At 41.0% G+C, this 12203-nt stretch overlaps 1 protein-coding gene across 2 annotated transcripts in view; it reads left to right on the top strand.

Annotated features, from left to right (window-relative positions):
* The window catches only part of syt6a (synaptotagmin VIa), a 186968-nt gene that overhangs the window by 134177 nt on the left and 40588 nt on the right, over window positions 1-12203 (top strand). For both annotated transcript variants that reach the window (XM_079574942.1, XM_079574943.1), the window contains exons 2-3: window positions 10366-10537; window positions 11731-11958. In XM_079574942.1, the coding sequence (XP_079431068.1) occupies window positions 10366-10537; window positions 11731-11958 (400 nt within the window). The remainder of the gene's footprint in view (window positions 1-10365; window positions 10538-11730; window positions 11959-12203) is intronic.

Here is a 12203-nt window from a genome sequence, read left to right as displayed (position 1 = left end):
ATTGGGGAATAAGTTTGCAACATCATGTTTTATATTTGAGTGTACTTCATGAACAAGCTCCTCCATATTCTCAACAACTGATGAAACAACTGTAGTTGGCACACCACTGCTTTTAAGTTTTGCAATAAGGGATGCACACATGTCTTGGGTATTTTTTCTGTGACTTGCAGCACTAGTTGAACATTCTGCGTGTTCTATTAGACAACTAGATGACAAATTATGCTGATCACAAACAGCAGCTGAAGGAGGGATTGGTTCTTCATCATCATTGCTATCACTATCATTTAGATTGCCATTGCAATGCTTTGTGTTAAGATGTTTCCTAAAGCCTGAATATGTCTGAAATTTTTGATGACAACCACTTTGATCACAGGTCAGAAGAAACTTTTTGCCAGGATAAAACGCATGCAAAAACTTGAGATGTCGAACCAATTCCTTTACATTACTTAATGTTTGCTTGCATACAAAACACCGAAGACCCATGTTTGAATGCTCTTAGCACAAGACCTTTGATCTCATGTCCTTCACCCTTGGGCTTTCGTGACAAAGCCCAACATCAATGTTGTAGATTGTGGTTTGTACAAATGTGTACATGTTGTTCAGAGCCTGGTCATAAGAGATGCCAAACACATAATGTGTTTTGAAAAGTTCATCAAAGGCTGACAGTGATGACTTAGCCTTGCAAGGAAGGAGTTGTCCATCCACCGCGATGTAGTAGTCATGGATGCCATCTCTTGATGATCCAACTGCCAGGATAAACGGCTGTCTCCCCTTGTCTGCACCAGTCACCTCCTCCAGGCTGCGGCCAGACTATAAAAAAAAACCCAAATATTAATATAATTATTTTTTTAATAATAAAAAAAATATATATACATTCTTTTTTATGTAATTGGCAACTGAAAATTATGATAAATATGTAGTAAATGTATGATAAAGAAAAATTCTATGTATAATATATACATTTAATGGGACGACAGTGGTGTCATTTACCAATTGTGACTGTTTACCATTTCCTAGTCCTACAACTTAGGAGCGTGTGCCTACATCAAAACTTAAGAAACTGAGCGTCATTTGTGATTAATGTACACGCATTGGGCACTTTAAGAATTGACTGAGAAAACAGCAGGGTTATTAAAGATGCAGTCAACCTGAAATGCTGTGAGACCAACATTGGTACAAACTTAAGCCACTGACCTTGTGAAACTTCACAACACGATCTACAGCTTCCCGTACACTGATCTTCACAGGTCTCTTTTTCCCACCAGGCGCAGGAGGCAGAAGAAAAACCATCAGCAGCAGGGAGGCCATGTCACTGTCCCAGCCTTAATAATAAACATTTTTACTTAATCACTCATGACTGAACAGTTGAACATGAACAAAATGTGATTGATTGTTAACTTACTCGAAACATCTTCATCTGGATTCCCCTCAGCAGCATGGATTAGAGACTCAAGCATGGGAGTTTTGGTGATGTTGTTTGCTTCTTGGATAACTTTAGTTTTCAGTGACGTCCCCCACTTTTCCAACAATTTTGACGCGGTCTCGTCTCCAAACAGCAGCTGGAAGTCTTGTTGGACCTATGGGAGGAAAATAAATCACATGGCAGATCAGGATAGATTTTAGACACAGTGACCATTTGTCCCAACTAAACATAACTAAAATATAAAACTCACCAATCCCACTGTGTCAAGGAATCTAGGGAAGACTGTGAACACGGTGCTAGACTTCTCAGGATTATGAATCAGTGTCTGCCTGTACTGGAATGTTTGTTTCATTTTCATGAAGATCTGTTCGGTGTCTGTGCTGTGCTTCAGGAGAGAGATGGCCTCCAAACACTGGTCCCCTTCTAACTGCTCAGCTGTAGCCACCACTCTTTCAACCTCTGGTCCCTTTTCTTTAGTGTTTGTAGAGCTGCTGCTCCTCCTGCCAAGGCTTTGCTCCCTCTGCATGTTCTTTAACTTCCAAGCGATGTACCCCTCATTACTGCTTGCGTCAAAGAAATGTTCCTAAAAAAACAAACAGAACAGGGATGTTATTTATGACATATTTAAATCTCCTTTTTTTCAACGTTGTTTCAATTTTTCATAAAATGTACTGTCTGAAAATGTCTACTCACATATCCTTTTTGGGAGTAGGGATCTTTAAGTGAAGGGAAAAGTGCAACAATGCCAACAGCGTATCTGGTTCGAATATCCATAGGTGGAGCGCTCCTGAATTGATAATAAACAATCTTAATTTAATTTACTTCATTAATATTTCAAATCTCTCAAAATGTTAAACATTTTATTCCTGCCATGTCCCAGCTAAAAAGTGAGGAATGACACTTACACTGTATTAGCATGACCCATGCCATTATGATACAAATGCACGCAAATCGCATGTTTTCTAGAAATACTGTACATAAAAAGCATTATGCATACCCGTACTTCTCCATCATATCAGCGACGACCATATTGACAAGCTTCCGACGTACTTGATCCGTTATCTTTTTGGACTGGCTGTATTCCTGGAGTATTCTTTCTCCTCCAGTCTTTGATTCCAAAAGCGTTTTGACAAGCTTTAAACAAAAAGTACAAAAGACAAGTATTCAAAAAAAGTTATTAAATTATCATCCAACTAAACACACAAAGTACACAAAATGCAGAATACAATCTCACCTCTTTCGCCTCTATGGAATTGTCATCAACCCTCAGCCGCTTTGGTGATGTGAAGTAATGATCAGACTCAGATGAGTGTGATGAGAGAGACAGGGTGTCTGTACAGGAAGATGAAGCAGGTGAATCTGAAATGGAGAAAGAAAAACATGGACAATGCTTTTACATAAAGTTGTTGTGTAGTGTACTAAAATATATATATTTTTTTCTTACCTGGGACTGAGAGGGAATCAACAATTGTCCAAGTCATATTCGGGTTTGCTTCTACAATATCAGCAAACACGTCTTCATCAACCTCTGTCCCACTATCATCCATGAGATACACGCTGTTACTGAGAACGCCAAACTTCTCTTTTGCTGAGAAAATACAAATCACAATTATACAACTTTGACTAATAAAAATACCAAAGTAGGGATACTAGGACAAAACATAAATTTCTATTTTATCAAAAAACTGAAATGTTTTTTTATTTAGATATATACAACTACGGTGCACTACGGTGCAAATTATAGCTTAGTCATTTTTTTTTATATATGGCTGGATAATGTGAAAATATATGTAATCCGATTGTATTCAATAGGAAATAAATTATTGTGGCCTTACTGAGCTGTTAATGCCAGAAGATTGACTGTAAGCCTGTCGTTTAAAAAAAAAAATAACAGCAATAATTGTAATAGGATCACTTCCCAACTCACTTCAAATAAAATCTATGGAGGGGGATCGCTGTGTTGTCACGCTTGAGGCTTTGGTGGGCAACGCAAATGTATAAAGCAGATAATAATAGTTAGTGGGTCAAAACAATGTTCCCAAATAGAGCATTGCTTTTGTAAAAAAGATCTGCGCTATAAAAGATCTGGGATCTATTCAAACAGCTCTTCATGCATGGAAAAAATAGCTGTTTGCCCACCATTCAAATAAACAACAGCTATGCTCCCTATAGTTTTTTTTTTTACCTTCTTTGATAAATGAAGAAAATGACACTCCATTCATTTTAATGTACTTCTTCTTCCCCTGGTATTCAACTTTGAACATCATTGTGGACGTCTTCCTCGAAAGCATAAAAACAACAATCAATTGCACTGTACATGTGGCTACGAGTGTGTTGTATGTATGTATGTACCTCTTTATATCCTGCGTTAATATAAACAGTCACCTGTCAGCTCTTCTCACGGTTGTTTCTGCTCACCCTGCTCCTCCTGAATGAGGGCAGTGTCAGTCGAAGACGGTGCCTAAAACACACGAAACATCCAGACAGCTTGCAAACATTTTCCGCGGGCTCATTGTCATCTACACTAGCGCGGCTATGCTAACAGAGCAAGCACGTATGTTTTCAGTCGCGGTAGTTTGCTGACAACAGATATTTGCAGACTGTGTCCCAGGCCAGAAGTGACAAAATTAAGATTTCCCTACTGCCCGGTAACTAATTACACCAGAGCCACCCGCCCAAATCGCCGTGTGGTTGCATCTTCGACATTTTCGGAGTCAGACACATTCGCACTCACGCTAGCTTAAATGTTGAATCCGAACAAGAAGCATGGAAGGCGGCGTCACTCGCTGTAGACGTCGGTAGTCCAAGTGAGGACGTTCAAATTCACGATGTTATAACATTAAACCCATCGAGTACAGCTTCCAGTCGCTAAAAGCAGTCCCCGCAGTAGTTTGCAATAAATATTAGCAAAATCTACCGTCACAGTAGATTTTGTTGTAATTTTCGCAAACGTTTGTCACACAAAGAATGGCACCTTTCGGAATTTATTGCATTCAAACGTCGAAACGTTAAAAAGATAGAGAATGCAAAGATGAAATAGATTGAGATAGATTGAAAAAAGAATATAAGAGTCAAAACGTTGTTAAGAAAATGAACTTACCGAGTCCTCCTGGAAGGCGAAGTTCATCGAGGTTTTTTTTGTGTTGGAGATCTGTACGAAAGTCCGCCAGTTTCGCCAAAAGCGTAACGTCCCAGTAGGTGTGGCTTGGTTTGAACAAGACGGCGTGATAAACGTGTTGACGTCAGGATGCGGACCATGGCGACTCAACCTCATATATACACTTCAGGAGTACAGTCAACTCTCAAATCACTTGACACCAACACTGCACCAATTGCAAACACTGTAAAGTGAGACTGATGAAGTACAGAAAGTGTTCAGCACATCTGTTCTACTCCACAGTGTCAGAATTTAATCTGAAAATGACAACTCTGTAAATTTAACACTATTGAATTTGCTGTGTACAGTAACATCTGAACCTCGTTTTTGGGTTTCCTCACAGCGAAAGAGGGAGCGTGAATCCGTTACTGTTGTGGCACAAACTTCTTCCTAACTTTTCCAAAGAATTTTTATCATCCAGATTCTTCACAGGGATGAGTTCTTTATTTATTTATTTGACAGGGACGGTACAAGGAAACATAACCAAAGGTGGCCGATGTTATGCACATAAGACCTTTCAAGACGAGATGGAAAATCTGTAAAAAGCATCATACAATACAACAACAGAAAGACAGAAGAGAAGGCAAATCTGACCCCTTCACATCACAAGTCCATCCATACACTTCAGTGCTTACTCTTTTGTTTGTTTAGCCACAGCTTCAACTTTTGTGAGAAAAGTCTCAGTGAGAAAAGTCTGAGGGTCTCAGGGAGCTACTGACGTTTCATAGATACTTGTGTAACTTTGTGACTTACAAGGAAAAAGAAAAGCTTGTGAAACTAAACTGAAGTTTTAAAGGATCTGTATCATCATTCCAAAGTAAAGTATAGGCATTTATTTTATTATATATTGTACTTCTACTATGGAGTAAGTACATTTTCTGGAGGTATTTTTCAAACCCGGAAGACAAGATGCTTGGATTCTGTTAACTCCGCCCCTTTGACACAGCTGATACAACTTTTGCAGCAGTAGAAATATAAACATAAGAGCAAAAAGTGAAGTTACTTCACACTGCAGTTTTAAGGAGTTGACATTTGCTACACAGCCCACAGCACTGAGTCTGGAAAATGGATGGATGGACATTAGCAACACAGCTTCACAAATGGCTAACACTCAAGCTAACACGCAATTTGACTCACCACCGCTCGGTCCTGGCCGCTCCATCATTGCTGGTTATGAAAAAGAAATTCTACCTTCTGGTGAGCGGCCTCTTCTTTAGGAGGGTTGAATAAAGACCTGTCCTCTCGTAGCCAAACGCGTATTTTTGCCATGACATTATCGTTAGGTAAGAAGAAAGAACAGCCATGTCCAGAGTAGGTTAGAAAGAGCTCCATCTTCATAGCTTCGGGCACTTCCTCGGTCGGGCACTCTCTTTTTCTTTAAAAAAAGAATTAATTTCTTACGACAGAAATAATGAAAAAGTTGTTTTACAAATTAAAACCAGGCCATAAGGCATTACAGACGTCGGGCTCTTCCTCTTTTACTATGACGTAAAAAACATCAGTGTCACAAGTCAGTCATTTTCCAGGAGAGGGGGAGCAGGATTCAGGAGAAATGCTCAGAACTGCATGAATGAAGCCAAAAACACTCTGGGGTGTTTTTGATAAGGAAATAGCTTAACAACATGGTTAAAAGCTGCATGATATAGGACTTATTGTGGCTTCAAGGTGTTGTTCTCGACAAGGTTTGAAGCTGAAGGCATCTCAACCAGGTTCAGATGACCTCCTTATATTCAATTTGTCCTTGAAAGAAGCAAACTTTTACACATTTGTTTTGGGTTTTTTGTATTTTGCAGCCACTTTTCTGGTATCTTCAGCTTGCGGACACTGAGTGAGAGCGCCTGCTGAGAGCGCTCCCCAGCAGGCGCCCTGTAGATAAATCGGTGTAATCTCGACGCGTGGGATTGAACACGTTTTGAAAATTGAATTCCCCCACATCTGCAGACCTGCACAGTATCAGGTGTGAGGCTATAATTACTTCAGCCCAGCCATGGAGCGGCTCTGGCTCGCGTCCCGACAGCAGATTCTGTGTGTTTCGCTGCTGGCTTTTGTTCTCGGGGTCACTATGAAAACCACAAAGGCTGCGTTCTGCTGCTTGAACAGGGATTGTTGAAACCACCGCCAAAGAATGTAGTGTCAGATAATAGATGGAAAAGGTCTTCTGTCCTGCGTTAGAACATTACACTCCACAGTTCAGCATTTCAGCAGAGCATGTTCCAATTAATGTGTCACGACAAGACTTAGTAAATCACACTGAACAAGGCGGGAGTCTGACTATGTGAAAGAACTAATGTGACTAAAACTGAACTGTTTTTAATTACTTTAAGTTTTCATTTAGCACAAAGTGTCTTAAGAGCCTGGAGACTAGTTGGAGACTCAAGTTGCCGCTGTGTCACGGAGATGTCTCCCAGATGTGGAAGGAAGAAAGGAAGGAAGGAAGGAAAGAAGGAAGAAAGGAAGGAAAGAAGGAAAGAAGGAAGGAAGAACTTTATTTACATACTCGTCCTTGTTGGTGAGCTGGGGGTGGCGAGTAAGGGCTTTCTACCCCCGGGGAAGGGAGGGAGTTCATCTTCCTGCAGTCAAATAGAAAACCTCTGACATTTTGAGATGTGTTTTGGCTTCTCATCATATTGATCTGGCCCCATATTGTGAAGATGGTCATTTGTCTATTCTTATGCTTGTATATACAATACTATCCACAGTGTTGAAGAGTGCAATACTTTGTTAGTTAAGTCATGTGGTGTAAAAGCCAGAGGGGGATTAAAGGTCTCAAGATTAATTTATTCGTCCTCATACATCGATAGCTACATGTGCTTTTGAAAGTCTTATATTGAATTCACAGCGGACTTTACTCCCATAAAACAAACCATATAGATTGTTTGCTTTATGATCTATGTAGAGCCTGTAATTACGTGTGCTCCGTAGAGACTGGCTGAATGATGCTGCTGTTCATGTGGTAAATGGATTGCAATATTGTTTTGCTACTGGAAAGTCCCCGTACAAAGAAATCATATCACATACAGTTCCCGTCAAAAGTTTGGAAGCTTTTCTGTACAGTATGTGTAGTTACAGTATTTCTTTATTTTCAACACTGACATTAACCTATGAATGTACTCATGGGATTATAGGAAACAAAAAGGCTGATATAATTCAAATATGTTGTAATTGTGATATTAATGAGGAGATTGATTGTCTTCCATTTCTTTAAACCCATAGAACTTGTTTTGATGTTGTTGCCTTTACTTGTTTGCTAGTGTGTAATACTCACACTATACCTTTTAATGTAAAGGTTTTGATCTTGTCGAAATACACGCTTCGATTCAGTTAACTCCGCCCCCTCTCTCCGAGCTAATCGTTGCATTAATAGCAGTAAAAGAAATATAAATATCACAGCAATAAGCGAAGTTACTTCACAAGACAGTTATAAGGGGTTGGCATTTCCAACACAGCTTCATAAATGGCTAACACACACAAGCTAACACACAAGCTAACACACACGCTAACACACACGCTAACACGCGCTTTGATTGACTCTCCGCTCTGCTCCATCGCTGTTTACGTGATGGGACTCGTGTTGGTTATAAAAATTAATCCACTTTGATTCTGGCGAAGCTTCACAAACATCCATCAGTGACAGTCACAGATAAACATTATTTTGTTTGAGAGTCGCTGAATCCCGGAAAGAAATTCCAACTTCCGGCGAGTGGCCTCTTCTTTAGGAAGGTTGAATAAAGTCCTGTCTCTCAAACACGCTTTTCGCCATGACATTATTGTTGTCTGGTGTCCAGAGTAGGTTAGAAAGAGCTCCTTCTTCACAACTTTCAGTGCAAACATGACGTCTGTTCAGACGCTCAGGGGGTGTGTTTGTTTTCCCCACAGGGGCAGCGCGGACGCCTCGGGCACTTCCTTTTTTTTCATTTCTTACAACATAAATAATAATTTTATAAATTAAAATCAGGCCATCAGGCATTACATTACAGACGTCAGGCTGTTCCTGTTTGATTCTATACCGTAAAAAACGTCAGAGTGTCACAAGTTAATGGTTTTCCAGCAGAGGGCGGAGAGAGAAGGATTCAGGAGAAATGAAGCCAAAAAACACTCTGGGGGGTTTTTGATAAGGAAACAGCACAACAACATGGCTAAAAGCTCCAAAAAGTCGATTTAGCATGATGTAGGACCTTTAATACATTTTCTCGGTCCCATTTTAGCATAAGTATGTTTCATATCTTAAATTCTTCAAAGTTACCAACCTTTCTTCGTGAAGGCCATTGATAAAACGTCAAAAGTGGTAATCAAAGCATAGGACGGCTATTTTTTGTTCAAAACATAATTCCATATGTGTTCCTTTAATGCCTTCGACAAAGTAAATAGTCTTGAACTAAAAAACAGATACATAGGTCTCTCTCTCTCTCTCTCTCTCTCTCTCTCTCCATCTTTACTGCAGCAGCAAAAACCTCCTCAGCCTGTCCATCTTCTCAACGTGCCAATTCAATGAACTCTTTCCATCACAGCTCGGTTCTTCATTTATTTATGACACGATGCAAAGATAGTGCACGGCCCTCCTGCCCCTGGGCCTTTGCCTTGTAAATCATACATCACATACAGGGAACCAGTGCTCTTCACAAACACTTTTGGTTCATCTAAGAGTGAATCCAGGAAACTGAACTGGACATGTTTCCACTTCGTTGCTCGGCGCTTGGAGAATCACACAGCTGTATCTTCTTCAAACCGGGCGGATTTATTGGACTCTGGGGTTCATTTACTAAGCGTTTTCTCACGTGCAAAACGAGTAAAGTCATCTGTGTTATAATCGAGTTTCCAGCTTGTAGTTTTTGGCAAATGTCTTTATAAATGACCCCCTCAGTGTGTGTTCCCCAGACGACGACATCGATCTCTATCCAAATGAACCAGAGGACTTGCCCGGTGACTGAAATCTATAAATCTACTGGGACTGAACCTCTGAACCCCCGCCTCCAGCACACTTCTCCAGTTTGACTTTACCCAAATCTAAATGCTTCTTGAAAAAAGCGTCAAAATAATGACAAAACTAGACGTAAATGAGGATGAAAAAGCAACAAAAAAGTACGAAAACATACGACAAAAGTGGTGAAAACGTAGCAAAAACAGGCAACAAAAAGTGATGGAAAAGAAACAAAAACGCAACAGAACAGGCGACAAAAGTGATGAAAAAGAAATAAAACAGGCGACAAAAGTTATGAAAACACACAGCGAACAAAAAGTGATGTAAAAGCAACAAAAAAGTACGAAAACATACGACAAAAGTGGTGAAAACGTAGCAAAAACAGGCAACAAAAAAGTGAGGAAAAAGTAGCAAAAACAGGCGACAAATCTGATGAAAACACACAGCCAACAAAAAGTGATGTAAAAGCAACAAAACAATTACAAAAAGCGTCAAAATCGCAACATAAACGTGACAAAACATATAGATTATATGAGTCTCGAAACGTTGTGCATTTGAGGCACGAAACGTCCAGATTATGACTCCATTTCGTGGACTAATGTTGCCAAAAATGAAAACTCCGTCTTGCTGCTTGTGCACTTTTCTTCTGAAATACATAGCGTCTGTGTTGGGAATACAGCTGGCTTTAATATTTAATATCCTTGGCTCTATACTTCTATCTTATATAAAAGCACAGAAATAGCTCCAGACCCTTTGAAAGCTATTCTAATAGACTGCCTCTCTCTCCCCCTCCATCACCCCTCTCCCTCTCTCCCTGTGGCTCTCTCCATCTGTCTCTCCATATTGCGCCGCTGTTTCCGGGCTCAGACTCCACGTTCGGCCTGCTGCTCGGAGTGTATGTGCTCTGTGGCTTGGCGTTGGCGGGGCTCCTCTCCTTCGTCTCCTGGAGGCTTTGCTGGCTCCCGTGGAGAAACAAGGCCCTGCTTCCCTCCGGCCCTGCCCTGTCCCCCTCGTTCTGTGGACCCGAGCACCGCCTGACGTAAGCCGCAAGTCACAATCACTATTTATAGACTGTTTACAGAGCCCGAGAGTTCAATAGGCTGCGTTCATGTGGAGTTATTCTGCAGCTGGTTATTGAGGAGGTGGAACATGTTTTAGCAGGATTTAATATTTCATCTGTTTCTGCCCTTTGTTCAAATGATTTCTGCTGTTCTTGCTTTTCACTGGAGGCAACGTGGGTGAAGTGCCTTGCCCAAGGACCCGACAACAGTGTGCACCTGTGGAGCCGGGATTCGCACCCCCAACATTCTGACTGACTATAAGATTTTCTTTTTCTTCTACTTGATCTGATTTCTTTTACTTGTTCTTCATTTTTGACCAGTTGAGAACCTCCTCCTTCACTGATCTCTGTAATTACTTTGCCAATACACATTGAACAGAAACAAGCATGAAGTTTGAATGTAAGTAGCACAGATTGTCTTGAAATACGTAGAGTTTGTGAAGCCAATCTCCAACCAAAAAACAGATCAGGACTTTATTGATCTCACAATGGAGAAAGTCACTTCTTCATCCCACATGAACTGAGCACATTTTCTCCATTTACCCAAACCTTGAAGCTTCTACACTGGAGAGTTCTTAGGCTTGGCCAGTGTAACGCCTCATTTGAAAGCTAAGACCTACAAAACTAAACTCAGCTGAACTTTTTTCCTTTGCCTGTTTCTGTTGCTCTGTTGTTTTTGTCACATTTTCACCACTTTAATTACTTTTTTTTACCTACAAATGTAATCTCAACTGATCTTTTCCCTTGCAATGTTGCCAAGTTGTCGTCACTTTTTTCTGTAACTTTTGTGCTTTGTTTCCATCACTCTTTGATTGTGTTTTTGTCACTTTTGTGTTGCTCTTTTGTGGCTTTTTATTTGCGTTTTTGTCACATTTTGCCACTTGTCTTGCATGCGTTTTGTCTTCTTGCTTTTGTCGCTATTTTGACACTTTTTTCAAGAAGCTTTTAGATTTGGGTAAAGCTGAAACTGGAGAAAATGTGCTCGGTTAAGGCGGGGAACACTCGAAGGGGGCAATTATTCCGTAAAAATGTGCAATCGTAGAACAGGATAAAGTCAATGGAGGGAACAGTTTACATTCAGTCCTGAGATCCTGAACTTCCTTTTATTCCACATGATGCAAATGGTTGATCGTTCGCAAACGTTGGCTCTCACTTTTGTGGTGTCCTCACAGGCCTAACCTCCCGCCACCCGCCCTGCCGTCGCCCCAGTCGCCCGTCACCATGGCGACAGAGAAGGTTAAGGACCCCCTGGGCTCGGGCGGCTTCCTGGAGGCCGCTGTGAAGATCAGCCACACGTCTCCGGACATCCCCACCGACGTGCAGCTGTCCATGAGGGAGCACTTCCTCCGGCGCACCACGCGCATGCAGAGGCAAACCACCGAGCCCGCTTCCTCCACCAGGTCAGACACACGCATGGGGTCATGAGGGGGCACATCTGGAAACCTTAGGTAGCAATGTCTGAGAGAGATGTGTGTGAAGGTCCTTTGTAATGCTTAAAGAGGGGGTGTTCTGCTTTTGTCAGTCCCACAGCACCAGTCTATATCTCACTACAATGATGACAAACCTTCTGTTGGTCTGTAAATGCAGTAAATTAGAATAACTGCCTTGTATAAAATGTCTCTCTCAAAATGGCTGTAGTGAATGT

This window comes from Gobius niger (assembly GCF_951799975.1).
Source record: "Gobius niger genome assembly, chromosome: 17".
In the NCBI taxonomy this organism is placed as follows: Eukaryota; Metazoa; Chordata; class Actinopteri; order Gobiiformes; family Gobiidae; genus Gobius; species Gobius niger.
Note: the sequence above shows the minus strand (reverse complement) of the source record. Positions and strands in the feature narration are given on the sequence as shown.